At 39.8% G+C, this 21299-nt stretch overlaps 1 protein-coding gene across 2 annotated transcripts in view; it reads right to left on the bottom strand.

The window, feature by feature from the left end:
• TMEM18 (transmembrane protein 18) overlaps positions 1-21299 on the bottom strand; it is a 41965-nt gene that overhangs the window by 7111 nt on the left and 13555 nt on the right. Inside the window, exon 1 of one of the 2 annotated variants that reach the window (XM_060752730.2) lies at positions 409-675. The exons of the other annotated variant lie outside the window; for it this stretch is intronic. Coding sequence (XP_060608713.2) covers positions 409-456 — 48 coding nt within the window. The 5' untranslated portion in view covers positions 457-675. Of the gene's footprint in view, positions 1-408; positions 676-21299 lie in introns of those variants that run through there. 2 annotated transcript variants of the gene reach the window in all.

Here is a 21299-nt window from a genome sequence, read left to right as displayed (position 1 = left end):
GATATTTAAGAAATATAATATAATTTTAAGTAATCCTTAGATTGTCAGTTTTAAATGGTTTTGTTTTTAAGCTGATTTGAAGTCAAATAAATATAATGGTGATTACGATGGTACAGACACCCTCTTCACTTTTTTAACTTTAGTGTTGTTCTTGTTGTTGTTATTCTTATGACTATCTGAACCTATGAACTGTTAACCCTTACTAAAGTTAAATAACGATTGCAGAGAAGAGGGAATTTCAGCAGGATTTCCTTGTCATTTGATTGCATGCTAAGCAGCAGCAGCAGCTGAAACCCTCTTGGTTGCCCATTCTTAAAGGTACAGGCGCCTTTTTCCTCTGGAAAGGAGGCTCCCATCCGAACCTTCCCGCCTAAGACAGACACATAGGCATAATAGCAAGGACATTACCGTCAGGATCCTAGTGACTCCAATGGGCGCGCGCCCGGGAGATTCCATGGCGCGAGGGAAACGCGCGAGGACGCGTTGCAACACAGCTGGGAGCCCCAAGAGTTGGCACACTAATACACTTCCGGCTTCGATTGGACACGCCTCCCTATACTTCAGAACAAGCAAGCGGCAAAGGGGAAAGCCGTTCTATTCTTTTCGTATCTCTGTGGCCTTTTTCGATCCTCTCTCTCCACCCTCACCTTCAATGAGCACCCGGAAGTGTTGTATGCCTTTTAACGCCATAGGGTTCTGACTACCTGGGGAGGAGGAAGAGAGGGAAAAGGCTCGGTCTCTGCTGTTCTCGCGAGATAATAGAAATGCGAATGAGGAGCAACTAGGAGGATGCTATTCAGACTTTTCTTTTCCTGTCAGTAATTTCAACAGAAAGGAGGAGACCATGGAAATTAACACAATCTGACTACCAGTATTTTTTTAAAAAACTCTAAAATCAGGACAGTAAACAAAAAAGAGCAACACTAAAAAAGAGGGAATTCCAGACAAGAACCAATCAGGGCCAACTAACACCTTCCAACAAAGGATCCCTCAGGCATCAGCCAGCCAGGCTTTGAAGCTGCAAGGCTATTAAATGCTAATCAAGGTGGCCAATTGCAATATTAACACCTGCCTCAAACAGACAAGAGTTCTTTCTCCCACCCTGGACATTATTTCACAGATATATAGTTTCCAACACTCAACCTCTGAGGATGCCTGCCATAGTTGTGGGTGAAACATCAGGAGAGAATGCTTCTGGAACATGGCCATACAGCCCAGAAAACTCACAGCAATGGAACATTGAAATGGAAAAAACAAAAACAAAGAGAGTGTTTAATGATGTGACTACAGCGGTTGGGATAATCTATGCTAGGTACTGGAGAAATGAAGAGGTGCCAACAATCAACCAATGGATATTGAAATCAATGGAAATCATGAATATGGACAGACTGACATATTTAATGGCAACGAACCAAGGGGGAAGGAAATCCCAAACAGACTGGCAATTAGTAAAAGCCTATTTTTAAAAAAGAGAGGATGAAAATATTAATATAAATGGAAGGAGGACTAAATTTGCACGAAATAGCTGTTCTGTGAACATGTTACATTAAAGAAGGGGGAAAGAAGAGAGGATTAAATAATATATGAAGAATATAATATGTTACCAACACCAAGAAGTAGATGAAAGTCAATGTGTCCCTTACCCTTCTACCCTTCCCCCCCATCCCCATTAACACAACTGTATTTTTTTTCCTGTTTGTCATTGGGACTTTGCTGTCTTGGTTTATTGTTGCTTTTTAAAATGTAAATGGTTTTATTTTATGTATTTTTAAAATTGAATAAATACTATTAAAAATAAAACACTGGGTCCAACTTGGGCAAATGTGAAATCATTTCCTCAAAACTCATGGGATACAATTGTTACCAGGAACTCTCATGTATTTAAAAGTGAACTTGTAAGTTTCCATTCTCTGAGCTTCAGATTGATCCTTAGGGTCATAGAATCCTGGAGTTGGAAGGGACCTCGTGGGCCATCCAGTCCAACCCCCTGCCAAGAAGCAGGAATATTGCATTCAAAGCACCCCCGACAGATGGCCATCCAGCCTCTGTTTAAAAGCCTCCAAAGAAGGAGCCTCCGCCACACTCCGGGGCAGAGAGTTCCACTGCTGAACAGCTCTCACAGTCAGGAAGTTCTTCCTAATGTTCAGGTAGAATCTCCTTTCCTATTGTTTGAAGCCATTGTTCCACGTCCTAGTCTCCAGGGCAGCAGAAAACAAGCTTGCTCCCTCCTCCCTATAGCTTCAGTATGTGAATACTAAGAATTACATTTATTAAAATTCTGTTGCCGAAAAAAACCCAGGTGAGGTTTAATGAGCAGGCAATTTGAATTCTTCCATTTGAGCTTTAACAGATTAACTGTAAGAACAAAGACAAAAGAGAGAAGAAAGTCAGGTAGTGACTTTTGACTCGCTGTGTATTTTTCATTACCCTGGTCATTCTTTTTGGTAATTGGTTCCAAATTACAATAGTATTAACTGCTGAAATTAATTTCTCTAATCTTTTGTTCCCTTTTGACAAGGGATTAGAAGGAACTTTTCCAGTCATCCTGATCAACTTTATAGTTCTTACCCAATTGCATTTAACTTTGAAACACCGATAAATATCGGAAGAGACGAAATGTGAGCACAAGCACCTGTAATCACCTTACTGTGACAAGGTAACATTTGGTGTGTTGGAAAACAGTCTGGCTGATGGAATATTTTAGGGTAATTTCTGCTTCTCTCTTTCTGAATCTGTGTTTGAAATACAAATGAATTAAAATCTTGTTCCGTTGTTAGAGATGAAAAACGGTTATTCATATCCTTGGTATTTGTTGGATAAATATTTGGCAGACATATTTTGTAGGATGCACAGGTAATTCCTACATAGAGACTAGTTTTATGGATTTAATCCAAGTACACGTGATCATTGAACCTATGGGACTTGTTAAGTCAGTACATATACAAGTCCTGTGTATTCAGTTGATCTGTTCTTGTTGGCTGAAACAATTGGATATTTCTATCAATGCTGAGCAAATAGCTACTGTATAATTCACTAGAATTTATTTCCAAGGAAGCGTCTACAGGAAAAGGTCAAGAAGCAGTTCAGACAGTGAGACAGAGTATGCATCAGAGCTTTCAGTGTTGGTGACACACTTTCTAGACACGCATCATTTTGTTGTACAATAAGTTTTACTGGCAAACCTGAGGTCAAACCAACCCCTTATAAGATATATGGATACATACGTAAATTGTAATATTGAAGTGTATGGGATCAGAATATTTCTCATGAAAACCTTTCATTCATATTTTGAAACATATACAATGTGTCCCTGGTGGAGCAGTGGGTTAAACCGTTAAGCTGACTGAAAGGTCGCAGGTTTGAATCTGGGGAGCAGGGTGAGTTCCCACTGATAGCCCCAGCTTCTGCCAACCTAGCAGTTTGAAAACATGTGAATGTGAGTAGATCAATAGGTACCGCTCCAGCGGGAAGGTAACAGCACTTCATGCAATCATGCTGGCTACATGACCTTGGAGGTGTCTACAGACAACGTTGGCTCTTTGGCTTAGAAATGGAGATAAGCACTAACCCCCAGAGTCGGACACGACTGGACTTCATGTCAGGGGAAAACCTTTACCTTACAATGAGTAACACAATAACACATTGATTCCAAGGGTTTTTGTTATTTCTTGTTACATTTTCATGACACCACACTGAAGTCGACTAATGCAAAATAAGGCCTGTTTTAGACTTAGTGTCACCCTATTATTTATTTATTTACCACACTTGTACCCTGCCCTTCTCAGCCCAAAGGGGTCTCAGGGCGGCCTCACAAAGACAAAATTCAATACCGTTTATACATATTAGTAAATAAACAATTGCATTCAAATCAACCCAATTAAAAACATCTACATTAAAACATCTGTCAAAATCACAAAATCCAAATCATGTTCCAGGGCCAAACTGAGTCATCATTCCATTATTTGTAGTCTCTTATTGCGCTGCTTACTGACCAAAAGCTTGTTCCCAAAGCCATGGCTTTCGTTTTTTCCTGAAGGTCAGGAAGGAGGGGACCAATCTAATTTCACTAGAGAGGAAGTTCCATAGACCCTAAGTCTGAAACAACTTGAAGACACAACAACAAATCTAATTAACCTGACTATCTTATCAGCTGAAAGCAGGCCCACTCTTCCCATTTGAAATACTAGAAAGTTTACACTAGTTACAATTGCTCTTCATTTTAAACATTGTATTGCTCTTTCATGGTTTTTTTTTTTTTTGCACTACAAATAAGATATGTGCAGTATGCATAGGAATTCATTAATTTTTTTTTCAAAGTATAGTCCGGTCCCCCAACAGTCTGAGGGACCCTGAATCGGCCCTTTGCCTAAAAAATTTGACGAGTCCTGCTCTATAATAATACACAGTTTGGAAAGTTCTGCTTTAGGTGAAGAACACTAAGAAACAGGTTTTCAGAAATCAAAACGAGCTCTGTTAGGAAATATAAGAAACTCTTATTATATTAAGTTAACTTAGAAGGGGGAAATGCTGATGTTATATATCGTAGTTAAGCTGATTTTTATGCTTTTAATTTGTCCATATGTAGGGGCAATTAAATCTGAGCATCCGGAAGTAAAACTTTGGAAGGGAATGCAAGCATACATAGTAGTTATAGTAAGCCAGGACAAAACTTACTTTGCCCAATATGGCCTGGATCCTTAAGATTCAGAAAACAAAGTGATATTGATATGATTTTGAGATAGCAAAAAAAAAAAAATGTACGTGCAAGGTAAGTTTGGAAGGGATTTCAAGCAAAGTGATTTCCATCAACAGCAAACCAGGACAATACAATTTAAGGCCCCATCTGCACTGCCACGTTATGCAGTTTGACTCATATGCCAGGAGCCACGGTGGTGCAATGAGTTAAGCCCTTGTGCCAACAGAACTGCTGACTTGAAGGTCAGTGGTTCAAATCAGTGAGATGGGGTGAGCTCCCTTCTGTCAGCTCCAGCTTCCCAGTGTGGAGCCTCCCACAGGATGGTAAAACATCCACACATTCTCTGGGAACATCCCTGCAGATGGCCAATTCTCTCACACCAGAAGCAACTTTCAGTTTCTAAAATCGCTTCTGACATGATTTTTTTAAAGCTCATATACCCTTGCTCCCTGTGTGTCAAATTTCAGTTCCTGACACTTCAGGATTTCTAACAGGTGGTGGTAGTGATAGTTATTATAATTATTTATAACCCACTTTCTTCTAAGAATGGGATTCAAAGTGGTCAGGCGCTCCATGCAAGTTATTGGAATATACTCCTTGCAAAAGAAGTGGGACATGAATTTTGGCTACATTGAGTACTGCTGCTTTTGGAATTGGTTGTTTTTGAAAAAAAAAGTGTGATTTGTATGGGAAGCCACAGAGGTGATGGTCATCACCAGAATTTCACTACATTACTATCCATTACTTTTCATTGGAGTTATGATTGTAGTGAACTTACTTTCAGCAGGAGCCATACTCAGAAATTTAAAAAACCGCCACTTCGAATATGATTACGGGAAAATAAAGTAACCTACTTTCACCTTTTAAAAATCCAGCTTAATATTGTTTTTTTGGTCAAAGATATTTTAATATGAACAATATCAGCTATCAGTGTTTTAAAAGCTCATATAGACTCACACACAGATCAGCTTTAATTCTTTCTATATGCACTATTATTAATTTCATCTTGCTAAAATAATGGCATTCATAAAAGTATTTCCCAAATACTGGCTTTGCTTATAGGCACTGCATGAACACAATCAATCTGAGAATCTCAAGTCATGACATATTCCCTTTATATCCTCATGAAACTCAACCTAAAGCTTTTGAGCTTCAACAGTTCCTTTCAAGTTGGGGACATCAATCCTTGTGATATTTGTATGTAGCACATTTCCACCAGGCTTTATTTTAAAGACATCAGAAGGGCTTGTGAGATCTTTGAATATCTGCACGTCTCATTTTGATATTCTGATATTTTCCAAATGATCTTTACCCCTTTCTTCTTCTAAATAAAGCATTTTAGTGAGAAAATCAAGAGGCATTGATGTACATTTAATACAATATATGCATTTCTAAGAATTTAGTTTCTGAGAATATAGAAAGGATAAGATGGAAATTTGCTTCTAAAATAATAATAGCTGTTTCAGTCAAATAGTTGACTAATGTAGAGAACCATTATGCCATAAATTTTGATTACAGAAGTGCCTGTGATCTTAAGCTGATCTAGAAAAGTGCCCGAAAAGCAATAATCAAGCATTATCTGCCTAGAAAACAACTTCGTTCTGAGTTCCTCATTTTCTCAAACTGTCTTTGGGCAGCTACTTACTAGTGGTAGTTCATGTTAGGTTGAACTGGTGGTGAGAAGGGAGAAGAGGTCACACCCATAGCCTTATTTATTCCTAACCCTTAAATGGACATAAATTATATTTTACAATGAACTAAAGATAACTGCTGAAAGCGAGGAGGAGCCGAGGAGCCTTCTAATCAAGGTGAAAGAAGAAAGTGCAAAAGCTGGGTTGCAGCTATCAAAAAGACCAAGATTATGGCAACAAGAATGATTGATAACTGGCAAATAGAGGGAGAAAACGTGGAGGCAGTGACAGACTTTGTATTTCTAGGTGCAAAGATTATTCCAGATGCAGACTGCAGCCAGGAAATCAGGAGACGCTTACTTTTTGGGTGGAGAGCAATGACCAATCTTGATAAAATAGTGAAGAGTAGAGACATCACAATGGCAACAAAGATCCGCATAGTTAAAGCAATGGTATTCCCCATAGTCACCTATGGCTGTGAGAGCTGGACCATAGGGAAGGCTGAGCGAAGGAAGATAGATGCTTTTGAACTGTGGTGTTGGAGGAAAGTTCAGAGAGTGCCCTGGACAGTGAGAAGATCCAACCAGTCCATACTTCAAGAAATAAAGCCTGACTGCTCATTGGAGGGAAGAATAGTAGAGGCCAAGATGAAGTACTTTGGCCACATCATGAGAAGAAAGGAAAGCTTTGAGAAGACAATTATGCTGGGGAAAATGGAAGAAAAAGGAAGAGGGGCCGGCCAAGGGCAAGATGGATGGATTGTATCCTTGAAATGACTGGATTGACCTTGAAGGAGCTGGGGGTGGTGACGACTGACAGGAAGCTCTGGCGTGGACTGGTCCATGAAGTCACAAAGAGTCGGAAACAACTGAACGAATGAACAACAACAAAAGATAACTGACCTACCTTGACTGAGAATGGTTGCATGCTTTTGCACTCAATTCTGGGTCCCTTTGGAAGAAAAGGACGGTGACTGTGACAATCATGCCACCCTTTACTTTGAAGCACTGACCTGGAGTGTTTGTTAACTTGGAAATCCTTTAGCCAGTATAACTGACTCTGGTGTACAAGAATCCAAAAGGTGCATGTGGATTGAAATATAGCCTTTGAGGAAGCTGAGGACCTTCCTGTCTCTCAGTTCACCCAACCAAAAATCTTCCAGCCACAACTCTTACTTCTATCAGACTGACACTTGTGAAGTGATATGTGGTGCCGCTATCTTGGGACCTTATCAGATGGGGTTTTGGAAGCATCCCAGAACACTTCCCCACCAGTCCAGCGATGGATGGGCATGATGCCACTGGACTTCTGGTAGAGGCCCCACCCACAATTGGAGTGGAAGTGTTATACAATGCTCCCTTCCAACAAGAGAGCCTGCCATGGAGACTTGCTGATCAGACAACACTTCTCACGTATGATGGAGGAAGTGTCGGCATGACGGACCGGCATGCAGGGTGACAGATTTGCCCCACTGCCCCTCTATTTGGCCGATGTGATAAGGTCACCAGGGTGCATCTACACTGTGGAATTAATGCAGTTTGATACCACTTTAATTGGTATTATTCAGTGCTATGTAATCCTTGGACTTGCATTTTGGTTAAGGCAGAAGAGGTTAAAGACCTTGTAAAACTACAACTTCCAGGATTCCATTTTCATTAACTGTTTTTGCCCAAACATATCCATGAATTTAATTCTGTCTTTTAAAAAAAGTACATACTTATGAGTCCTCCTAATTCTGCCACTAGGTGGCAATAAATCCCAAGGTTTCCTGTGTGGACAATGCGGTTTTAAACAGAAAGGACAAAATAAGATCTGAATTTAAAGATGATCGTTGTGTTCTTCTTAAGAGAGAAATGATAAACTAGCACGGTATTTGCTAACTTCCTTACTGTGGTTTAAGTTTAATAAATCTTTTATAAAACCATATATTTGATGAGCTGCAATTCCCATCAGCCTGAGATTTGGCTGGGCAACTCGCAATTCTTCTCCTAATTGGTCAGACAGCTCAACGTTCTTGTTGGCTGTAACTCCCATCATCCTCTGCCTGCGTAGTGAAGGGATAAGGATGTTGGGAGATGCAGCTTGGCAAGTGCGCTGAGCCTTCTGACTTGTTAGGAGAGTTGTGCCCTTGGACTTGGTTGGGAATCATGCAACTTCCAGGATGTGACTTGACTTCATAATCCTCTTTCAACCCCCTCCTCACGGCTAGTATTTTAATTTGGATCATGAATGATATGTGTAGTGGTGCTTGACCACAGCTGTAGTGTAGTCTTCATGCATTTGTTCAGCCAGATGGGGGTAGGGGAGGCCTTCTTGCTCTGCTGATAGCTTTGACCAGCCTTGACGTGTGTGTGGACTCAGTCTTTGGTTTGATTGAGCACGATTCACATTTTGTGTCATCATCAGTGCTATTATCACTTCTTGGGGAACATCCATGGCTGAATGAGGTGAGAGTTGTGATGCAGATGAGCCTTAGCAATAAAGGTTCATTTGCACTTATGGATGTGCTGAGTCCTTTTTTCTGTGGGAACATTAGCAGGCATCCTAAGGGGCTAGCTGTGGGAACGGCAATCTATCCCTAGTACAAGTGCCATCTCTGCTCATGAGCATCAGCAAGTCTCACAAAACAGATGAGAACCTGCCCTGCCATTTGTGGCAGCTGTCAAGCCATGGATACTGCAGTTCCTAGATTTGGGTCAATTCTTGCCTCATAGTGGGATGCCTGTGTGAGCAGTCTGCCATGAGTTGGTTTTGTTTGATGTTTAAATGGCAGTGTAGAAGCTGCACTACAGAAATAATGCATCTATCTCTACATATCTGTCTTAATTCCCCCCTCTCCCTTATAGTTTCTACAGGAAGGTCCTGATATGGTTAACTTTATTTCCTTGATATTTAAAATCCTGTGACTTAACTTCTTTAAAACTTTGACCCTTATTCTTTCCTTTTGTGAATGTTATAATCACATTGGGTAGCTTATTTCTTTATTTCAATTTCTCTGTTATCCTTCTGGTACTCTCTCCAAATTATCTTCTGGCATTCCTATATTATATTCTTTTTGCCACTAAATACAAGTTATTCTTATTTCAGCTTCCTTCATTTTGTCCATCAAATGTTTCAACCTACAATTTTGCCTTTTTTGGTGATTCACCCTTTCTCTAACCTTTTCCTCAGCTCTGCCACCTTCTTCTTGTCTTACCTCTTTTCCATTTTGCTCTTTTCTATCCCACACCACATCTGTAATCTTTTTTGTTTCTTTAATGCCACTTGCAAGCTCTTTAGTTATGTCTCCAACACTTTGAAAAGCCTTCAAAAGTTTATCCATCTAACACCCTAATTCTCCTTAGGACAGCCCAGCATCTTCCTCCCTGTTGCCATGTCTTTCAGTATTGAAATAACTGCTCACAGATCTTCACCGATCTGGTATTTTACTTTACAAGACAGGGCTTTAACAAATTGGACTGAAAATCCATCCCTGCTTGAGTTCAAAAACTGTTCTCATTTCAAATGGGAGTTGAATTCCTTGGGTTTCTTTGTTTTTACCTATTTGATCTGGGAGAAGAGAACTTGAAAGTGTACAATCTTTGTTGGAACATATGTGAGCCTTGACTTTCTGTCCTACAGTTCTTGAGTGCATCTTCCCTTCAACATTCTACATGTCTGAATCATCATCTATATCAGGAATTCCCAAACTTCAGGTCTTAATTGGACTTCAGTTCCCAAAGGCACTAGCTGACTCAGTTTCTGGAAGCTAAAGTTTACAACATCTGGAGAACCATAGCTTGAGGTCTACTGATCTTGATGTTTAATTTGCTGCACTGATTATGTTCTTAATCATGTCATATTGGCTTTCCTCTGCATGTTCTGCTTCCTTATATGGTGCAATGAAGACAGAGATGAAAACCAGGAGTCATTAGATTGTGGCCACATGGGATCTGTATGAACCCTGAGTCCCTTCGGAGAGAGAGGGCGGGTTATAAATAAAGGCTTCCTCCTCCTCCTCCTCCTCCTCCTCCTCCTTCTCCTCCTCCTCCTCTTCTTCTTTCATGTATAATTAAAAACAGACTTTTAGATCATTTTTCCAGGTCCATTTTCCCCAGAAGGGCAGAGGAAGGAATGGACTGTCTGTCTCAGACAGAATTGACCAGGATTGTCACAATGTCAAGCAGTAAGCCTGCTAACTTGCCTTATCATTAAGGTCTTGGGTTCCTGTTGAGCAAAAAAGAGCTGACTCAACAGCTGTGCTTGTTGTGTGGATAACTGTGGCACCCATCTCTGTTGCTGATTTGCACTCCATATGGCGAGGCTATTCTGAGAATGAGTTGAAGTGGTTACTTGTTGGTGAGCAACAAGGTGAGTGTGTAGTCCCATTTGTGACATCAATCCTAAATGATACTACTCTTGATCTTCTCAGCTAAACGAAGACTTTGACTCAGATAGGGGAAGCAGGAATCTCTGATGGCACTTTAAAATGTATTATCCCAAGAGATCTTGTAGTACATTTGAGAGAACAAAGTTGGTAGCATTGATTGTTTGAGATTCCTCTAAGGAACTAGATTCAGTTTATGAAAGCTTATGCTACCAACTTACGACCTCATCACACTCACCAAAGAAAGCGTCCTAGGATGCTTATTATTTATTTATTTCAAACATTTGTACCCCGTCCTTCTCAACCTCCTCCCCCCCCCCCCCCGTGTGCATTCTCAGGGCAGCTTACAACCGGCAACAATTAGATGCCAACACATACAAGCAACATAGTATATCACACATAAACATTAGTTAAAAACGGTAAGTTAAAAAGTATTCATCTAAAAACATTATTTACAGCAATACAGCTGTATCCAAATCCAATTCAGCTTGCCTTCTGAATGGAGCTCCACACCAGCCATCACACAACATCGTGTGACTTCCAGCAGAGTCCCCATCTTCAACTGGAGTGACAGCATTGTTGGAGGTTTCTCCCACAACACAGGAGACTTCCTCCGTGGAAGGGCGATGCTTCCCCCGTGTGACGGGGAAAGCGTTGCTGAGAGAAAGCTGTGCGTAGAGTGACAGATTCGCCTTGCTACCCCTCTCTTTTCTAACTGAAGCCAGGTGAAGTGGGATGCTTTGCACTGCATGCACCCTCATGTTATTTGAGCCCTGCATTCTCTCAGTCTGTATGATATTGCAAGGTCCCTTAGTCATGTTAGTATAGAATATCAGTAGGCAATCTTTTTCATTTTTAAAAATATAGTTTCAAATTCAATGGATCACATTTGCGAATTGGCTCTAAAACAAATGGATTATGGCAATAGAATGCAACTTTAATTATATGTTAGAGTGTAATATCTGAAAATGAGTGAAAGTTGTGATTAATATTACGTGCCTACTGAGTCAGCGTGTTTATTGCATGGGGAGAGTGTCTGGGATGGGGGTAGAACTGACATCTTCTGTCATACAAATTAATCTACCCCAGATGGTAATGTGATTGCTAAGCACCCTGGAATATTTTTACCATCTCCTTGTGCTATCTGGAAAATATAGTTATTACTCTGATTTGATGTGTGTCAAAATATTCCTGAAGTCTCTGTCAGACCAGTTGCTACACCTCAGATGACAAGCTGTTTTGCACTTGCTGTATCTTTTGAGTCTTCTTCAAGAGTACTTCCATAATTACAATTTAAGTGTAATTTTTAGAATTACCTAGTTGGTGTCTTGTTTCCTGATATAAATGTGTTTTATCCATAACCTCTAATATATATACAGAAGAGAAGGCTTATTTTGTACAATGGAATAATGTTGGAATTGGTTTGTTTTGGGATATAGGATTGTGTTAAGGGTTTAAAGGCCAAAGCCAGCACTTTGAATTAGGCCCGGTAGCAAACCGGCAGCCAGCGGAGCTGGCGCAACAAGGGTGTTGTATGCTTTCTGAGGGCCGCTCCTGTTAGCAACCTGGCTGCTGTTCATTGGACTAGTTGAAGCTACTGGACTGTCTTCAAAGGCAACCCCACATAGAGCGAGTTGCAGTAGTCTATATGGGATGTAACCAGAGCGTGGACTACTGTGACCAAGTCAGGCTTCCCAAGGTACGGCTGCAGCTGGCACACAAGTTTTAACTGTGCAAATGCTCCCCTGGTCACCACCGAAACCTGGGGTTCCAGGCTCAGCGATGAATCCAGGACCATACCCAAGCTGCGAACCTGCATCTTCAGAGGGAGTGTAACCCCATCCAACACAGGCTGTAACCCTATGCCCTGTTTGGTCTTGTGACTGACCAGCAGTACCTCTGTCTTGTCTGGATTCAATTTCAATTTGTTAGCCCTCATCCAGTCCGATACAGCAGCCAAGCACCAGTTCAGGACCTGAACAGCTCTTTAGTAGCAGGTGGAGGCCTTCTTTGGAGGCTTTTAAGCAGTGGCTCGATGGCCATCTGTCGGAGGTGCTTTCAATGCAATTTTCCTGCTTCTTGGCAGAATGGGGCTGGACTAGATGGCCCACGAGGTCACTTCCAACTCTATGATTCTATGATCTATATTATCCTTTATCAACAGTCCTAGAGAACCAAAGAGCTCAGAATATACTATTTGCAGTGAGACAAATTACATTGTCTTCTGAGAAAACTGCACTCCAATTTATTTTGTAATATCTTCCCAAACCACATGTTCAAAAACAATTGATAAAATGTATGAATATAATTTAACATTTAATTTGATATCTAGTTTGAGATCTAACTGCAATTCGAGGTGTCTTCCAAAGAAAGCCTGTGATGGGATATGATGATATTTCCACCTTCATCAGGGACCTTTTGCATATTTGTAGATACTCCTTTGATATTGGAACTGGAACACTGGAGAAGTGAGACTTTACTAGAATTCTTTTTTGACCAAAACATCCATAGTGGATATATTTGCTATTTGAAATATCTGAAGAATTGTCGTGATCTCAGGTCTCTGGGTCATGAAAAAGCACCCATTTATTATGAGAAGATGTGGCTGTTACTTTGGAAATCATAAGAGGAACTAAAGCAAGACTAAAAAGAAGTTTTAATGGTGTTATTTGAGCCTAAAGCTTGGCTCGACGCACAAAGAGAGTGGGATGGCTTCCAAATGGAAACAGCTGCTTTTGTGTGACTGTTTTCAAAGGTTCTGACTACAGTTCCACAAAGGAGTGGAAATAGATTCAGCGAGCATTTTCTGTGAGCTGTGTGTCTCCACAAGAGCATGCTTTTATCCTCAGGGGCCATCTCATTTGCAGCCTTTGGAAATGATTTACATTTCCAGAAGTTATCAGATCTGAGAAATAGTTAGAATGATATTACGGCCTAACAGCTGGACTCCCTGCATGAAACAATTACTGCCAGTGAGGGGAAAGAAAAAGTGAGCAATTGGTTTTAAGACTAATGGAGGCAGATGGGAAACCATCCTAGAGGTGGTATTAGGAATATGTGACTTAATTATTTCTGGGAGATCTAAATAGATTGAAACTATAAAGCCCTTCCAGACTTGACTCAGAATAAGTGGTGAAATTAAATTATTGTGATGAACTGTCCTGTATTTTAAGGATCTGGGACACATAACATTATAATTGTATAAAATATTAATAATCCAATTTTCTTAAAAGTTTTTTTTTGCTTTCTTTTAAGCCCTTCAGTGTATACACACGGCTAAGCTCTTTGCTCTGCTTTAAGAATACAGGCAGTCCCCAGGTTACAAACAAGATCGGTTCTGTCGCTTTTTCTGAAGTTGAATTTGTTTGTAAGTCAGAACAGGCACATTTGTTAAGTGTTAGCTCCACTCAAAAATCTATATTTTTTAGCTTTGGATAGGATAGGGAAGGGTTAATGCTCCTGTGGGTTTGTTTTTCTGTCTTTGCCCCTGTTCAGGTTTAACTTCACTTTCTGTCCCTGTGATAATTGTATTTTGAAAAAAATGGTTTGTTGTGGAAACAGGATTGGCGAGAAAGCAGTCGAGAGACATCTCTCCATGATAACTATTTCAGGAGTGAATTTCGCTTTCTAGGGTTAGATCTCTCTCTTCCTGTTGTCTCACCCCTGTTCTTAACAATGAGTCATTTGTAAGTCAGATGTTTGTGACTTGGGGACTGTAGTCAGAGTGGGATCCAGGGCCCTTTCATATGCACAGTTATAGCACTATGGTTCCACTTTAACCTACATGATGACTTTCTGTGGAATCCTGGGATTTGTAGTTTTATGAGGCACTAGAGTAGGGGTCCTCAAACTTTTTAAACAGAGGGCCAGGTCACAGTTCCTCAAACTGTTGGAGGGCCGGATTAGAATTTGAAAAAAACCCCCAAAAAACCATGAATGAATTCCTATGCAAACTGCACATATCTTATTTGTAGTGCAAAAAAAGTAACAACAATAAAATTATTAAAATGAAGAACAAACTTAACAAATATAAACTTTTTACTATTTCAATGGGAAGTGTGGGCCTGCTTTTGGCTGATGAGATAGGATTGTTGCTGTTGTTGTGTGCTTTCAAGTCATTTCAGATTTAGGTTGACCTTGAGCAAGGGCCGGGTAAATGAGCTTGGAGAGCCATATCCGGCTCTGGAGCCTTAGTTTGAGGACTCCTGCACTAGGGGATCACTCTGGGTAAGAATTATAAATGCCAACCCATGAATTGCTAGTCTCAAGATTCCATAGGATGTGGCCACCATGGTAGTTAAAGTGGAATATATAGTGTAAAAGGGTCCCTAAACTTCTAGGGCCCTTCCACACAGCCATATAATCCAGAATATCAAGTCAAAAATTCCCACAATATCTGCTTTGAACTGGGTTACACACTTCCATATATTTCAGTTCAAAGCAGACAATGTGGGATTTTACTCAGCTGTGTGGAAGGGGCCCAAGTCACAAAAAGGGATGAGAATAGTGGAGTGGGATGCTGGAGGAAAATGGAAGATGCTCTTTGCTAATTTTCCTTTCCTTAGCCAGTACAAACTCCCATATTGATATGAACTGAGCTGTGAAACTGGCATAATCAATCATCATTACCAACCAACTCTTCCTTCTAGTGCAGTGGTTCTCAACCCATGGGTCCCCAGATGTTTTGGCCTTCAACTCCCAGAAATCCTAACAGCTGGTAAACCGGCTGGGATTTCTGGGAGTTGTAGGCCAAAAGACCTGGGGACCCACAGTTTGAGAACCACTCTTCTAGTGGGAGCCTCCCATGAACACCTCCTGGAAACTCTGGATCCAATAGTAATTTTCAGTCTCAAAAAGAACTCTTAGTTTTCATTAATGGTTTAATGCCAACAATATTTAGTTTAAACTTCATGTACTGGAGTGAACAATTTTAGCTTCCCAGATACACTTCTGTCTTGCAGAATGCACACAGAACTAGACTGATTGTGTAGGTCATAGTGAAAAATATTGCCAAATATTGGGCAGTGGACCTATGCCTTGTATCCCAGCATTGCATACATTTTGGAATTCTTGTTCATCATACATTTATGCTGTTGGGTGAACTGGAAGGAGAAGAAGGAAGGAGGATCATGGTGCTTTCAGTGACCTCAGAGTTTCCTGCTGACAGCCTGTGAGATTAGGGTTGAGGATGAAGAAGCAAGTTAGGGGAGCACAGTGTGTTGAGAAAACTTGAGTGAATCAGAAATTCAGGAATGTTTATTGTAAATTCAGTATCAGCTTTCTTAAATAATTAATTTAAATCTAGCCTTTCTCCTGGGGAAGAACCCCAAAACAGTTTAGAACAATTTAGAACAAGGTCTTGCTAAAGCCTTAAAACAAAACAAAAAACAAAAAATAATTAAATAAAGTCTATTCAAAGCAGATAGTTAAAACAATTTTGGCTGTGTTTAAAACATAATTAAAAGATAAGAACACATCACATTGAAAACACCCTTCTACTACATGATATAACTACTAAAGCCTACCTAAGTTAAAAGGCTTTTGTCTGAGGGTACACATAACAAAGAAAGGGAGGGAGGGCAACCAAACCTCCCCTGCAAAGGAGTTCCACAGCCTGGAAAGAGTCACTGAGTAGTTCATCACACCAGGCAGGCAAATCCCTGTTACTGCAGGACAAGAGCATTTTACCTTGGGCTTACAATGTTGCTCTTTTCCTGCTGCTCTCCCAGTGGAAACAGACTGGATAGTGTGTGTGTGTGTGTTTAACAAAATTAGCTCATTAATGGATTATTTGTCTTTGTAAAATATGTGATTTCCAGGTTGTTTCCCACTGGAGGAGAATGGAATTAATGGAATAATATTATGCGATACATCCAAGGGAAAGGCACATCTACACTGTTCCTATAGTGGAGCTCCAAGCAGACTTGAGATGGTTATGGCCACAAAATGGGCTCTTGATGATGTACACAGTAACAGGAATTACATGGGAAATAGTGAATTTAAAAAATCACAAGAAAGTCTGAAGTAAGCCATATATTGCACTGCAGCAGATGCAGGTGTAGCCCAGATCCAGGCTGCCATTCATTCCAGAAAATGCAGAGCATTTTCGACCTCTTCCTCTGCTAAAGCACAAAGAAGATTCCAAATGGGGCTGCCAAAAATTATCCCAAGGGCATGACTGCTCACCAGTGATGCAATGGGTTAAACCCTTGTGCCAGCAAGACTGCTGGCCAAAAGGTTGGCAGTTTGAATCCAGGGTGCGGGGTGAGCTCCCATCTGTCAGCTCCAGCTTCCCGTGTGGGGGCATAAGGGAACATAAGGGAAGCCTCCCACAGGATGGTAAAACATCTGGGCGTCCCCTTGCAGACAGCCAATTCTCTCACACCAGAAGCGGCTTCCAGTTTCTCAAGTTGCTCCTGACATGAAAAAAGAAGGGGTGGTGGGATAATTGACCGGTAACTGTCACTTTCCCTTTTTTCTCCCTGTAAGCCTCTGGTGTGCTGATACACATCTGTCAGAAATGAGGGGAAAACCCTTCACAGTAGTTTAAGGCCAGGCTCTATGGGAAATGTAATCACCTTTCTGGCCTCAAGCCGCTTCTGAGCATGGCAAGCTAATCACCCATGTAGCAAAACCAGTTTCTCCCAAACTGGTTCCAAGTTGGATTAGTTTGGGAAGAAGTGCCCAGAGATGCTATTGTCCTGCTGCAATTGTGATTTGGTTGCATTGTGTGATAAACTCCTAAAAAACTTCTAAAAACTCTTGAGGCCTCACCAAATATGCCTGTGTTGGGACTGAGTGAAAGCTTTTGCCCAAATATCTTAAGAGTTGCATAAGTTTGTATAGGAAAGTCCTATAGGTAGTATCAAAGTCGATGAGGGTCAATAAATGCATGACTGTTCTGTATAATAACTAAAACAGATGGCAAGCTATTGTGTTTTCTCATTTTCTCTCCTGCAGTTTGTATAAACACATATGCACAATCAAAACGAGAGAGATCTTGCCTGTGAGCCAAATTTGGGCCAGAGTCCCACCATGGAGCCTTGTCCCTCCCTAAATTCCCTTACCTGCTTAACCTCCTGCAAGGATAAAGGACTGTATAGCCTCATGATTGGGACTTGGCTGTGATGTTTGCAACTCTATCCGAGATGACTTTGTTTTAATTTCCTTTTTCTGCATACACAAAGCCAGGTGTTGTAATTCGTGTTTCCGAGCACTCTTGGGTATCAAAGATTTCTTTATATGAAGTGCTGCCAATGTCAGGTTGATACTGTTCAATTACACTCATTTGCCAGATTTTTGAGTCATTAAGGAGCTGTGTTGGCTTCAGTTTGACAATATTCCTAACAAGAACAAGGAAAAGCCTCATAGCCAGCTGTTGTTTTTCTGGCTGATAATTATCATTGTAAATCTTAACAAAGTTAATTCTTGAGGCTGGTGGGATGCTGGTCAGTAGGCTACCAAACTATTGTGAAACAAATACCAATTATTTGACAGGCTAAACAGTCTTTGTTATTGAGATTATCTCGTGTAAGTGGTCATCTAAACATAAAAAGAACTCTGCTGGATAATCTGCCTCTACCAACAACCTGTTTCTATCTTTAATGACTTACTCTGTTTGCATACAGAGAACATAAACATTGTTTTTGTGGGAGTGACACAGTAGCAAAGGATAAGTGACAAGCAGGACAAATACAAGGAGACAAGAAGGAATAGTTTGGCATCAGTATTGAGAAGGAAAGAGAGGTTGTTGTTTATTCACTCAGTCACTTCCAACTCTTCGTGACCTCATAGACCAGCCCATGCCAGAGCTCCCTGTCGGCCGTCACCACCCCCAGCTCCTTCAAGGTCAAGCCAGTCACTTCAAGGATACCAAGAAATGAGGCCTGTGAAAAAGGTAGCCAGGAGAAGAAAACCCTAAGCATGAAAGTAAAAAATTGATAAGTAAAACTTAAGTCATTTTGACTCAGCAGTGATATCATTTATTTATTTATTTATTTATTTTTATTTATTTATTTATTTATTTATTTATGACATTTATATCCTGCCCTTCTCACCCCCAAAGGGGACTCAGAACAGCTTACAAGTTATATGTACATACAATGTATTATATGATTAGCATAGCAGAATATTAGTATTATATATTACTAAACTATACTATACCACTATACTGCAATACTATCAGTAATACTACATGTAATATAAAATATATAATTATTATATTATTATATTGTATTTTTATTAGTATTATATTTTATTACAATTTATGATTAATATAGTGTATGTTGCATACTATATATTATAATTATTAGTATAGCACAATATTAGTATTATATATTACTATATTGCACTATACCACTATACTGCAATATTATTAGTAATATTACATGTAATATATAATATACAGTTACTATATCATATTATTAGTAGTATTATATTGTATTACATGATAATATTATTATCAATTATATATATATAATATAATATATAAAACTATCCCATTTTTGTACAGTTTTGTATATTTAGTAAGAAATATCAACTTTAAATAGTAAAAGCAATGATAAAAGTAAGGATTGTTGCAAGAATCTTATGTTTATATTTCACACTCATAAGAAAACATAGGTTAACAGCCCCCCCCCCCCCCAAATTCTTGCTAGCTTAGTATAATGCAAGCCAGTCGTTGTGTTATGGATGGTTTCAATGCTTCATGAATTGCAAATATAAACCACTCATCCTAAAAGGGAGTTAAAATGATATACTTCTATTTACAATCTCATGCATGCATGTCTAGTTATTAATATCAGTATCAATATTTTAATTTCTTTGCCATTGTACCCATGCCAGGTAAAACTGGAGAAAAAGAAAGCATAGTATCTAACTCATTGATGTGGCAAAAGATGAGCAGATAGAGTCAAGATATAAATATAAAATATATGTAATAAATCATTAAAACTATCAATTATTCAAATTAAAACTACACCATCCATTCTATAAATAACAATACAGGAGGTCCATAGGATATACATCAGTTTCTGAAGGCGGGGGGGGGGGGGGGGAATGCCTGAAGTCTCATCTGATTTTTCATTTAAACACAAGCTGGAAGTGTTTCAAGAAGCCGACTTCAGCACCCAATATAAATTTTATGTTGTCCAATATTTCCACCAAACAAAAGCTACACTAGATATCGATTTATACAAAGTAATAAAATGCTTCTCCACTCCCCAAATCTATTCAGGAAATCATACATGCATGCCTGATTTTTAATATCTGTTAGTGTTTTATATTATTTTAATACCTACAAGTGGTTATATTAATCTTTATTTTAATTCATGATCAGATTGGTTTAAGATTTCTTTGAAATTAATATATTGATTGACTTCTCTCTCATTTCACATTCTGACTCAGAACCCATCCAGATGAATAACCACTGTTTTTTCAACTGGTGCAAATCCCACGGTACTACTTGTATTATCATTATATCTGGGAAGAAGAAGCGTTGCCCAAGTGGGGTAGAAATGTCCTGGCTCCTTTGGAGCCAGGATAACATGGAAGTCTTCCTGTGTTGATGAGGAGTCATCCTAGGGTGCTTCCATGCTAGTTGAGGGGTGGAGCGTCTGCTGGAAATTGTGGGATGGTGTGTTATGGGCTGTGTGCTCATCTGTCCTTCAACTGGCTGTCAAGCATCTTAGGACACTTATATTGGTAACTGTGGGGCTTGTCTATGTTGTTTCAGATTTCAAGGATAAAACCCAGTGAATTTTCTCTGTGAAACTGATGACTCTAGGTTACCACCATGCAGATGAATGGAAAACATAATTTTCTCCTGAGGACATACTCAGACAGAGAAGTCATGCATCCTTACACCAACAGAAGCCGAGCTCTTGGTCCTTCTATGAAAATATGTTGTTTTGTGAAGGGAAGGACAGTGCAACAAAGTATGGTCAATATTGAACCAATCAATACATTTTGCTGGTTTCACCAGTGACCACTATAGAGTGTATCTAAAGTTACTAGACAAAACCAAATGGAATTCTGCCTTTGATACACTGAAGCAGTTAAATAAACTCATCTACTATGCTACTTGAGGATGTTATAATAATGGAAAAGTGCTGCATTCAGATTCACAGGGCATAGGTTGGGGTGACAAATAGCCAGTAACCAAGTTCCTAGTTTCCTGTAGCAGGAAGTGAGCACATAGATGTGTTGTTTGCTACCAACTCTGCACACTTCAGGCAACCACTCAGAAATGCTTGGGAAGTCATTCAAACTTATTCTATTTGTGAAATTGTGATACACAGTGGCATCAAAGAGCAATTAGTTCCAATCTAATCCTTGACATCTTTGGGAATTTGGTGCCAAAGCCCTCTGTAAACACCAAAATCTATGAATGCTCAAGCCCCATTATATACAATGCTGTAGTAAAATGACAAAATCAAGATTTGCCTTTTGTATTGTTTGTTTGTTTGGGGATTTTCACACTGCGGATGGTTGAATCCATGGGTTCAGAGAGCTGTGTATAAGAATCTTCTTTCGGCTGTGTGCATTATGTCCATGTATGCACAAACATGTACATTTATCATCCAGGTATTTATTTATCACCACATCA

This window comes from Anolis sagrei, chromosome 1, assembly GCF_037176765.1.
Source record: "Anolis sagrei isolate rAnoSag1 chromosome 1, rAnoSag1.mat, whole genome shotgun sequence".
Taxonomy (NCBI): domain Eukaryota; kingdom Metazoa; phylum Chordata; class Lepidosauria; order Squamata; family Dactyloidae; genus Anolis; species Anolis sagrei.
Note: the sequence above shows the minus strand (reverse complement) of the source record. Positions and strands in the feature narration are given on the sequence as shown.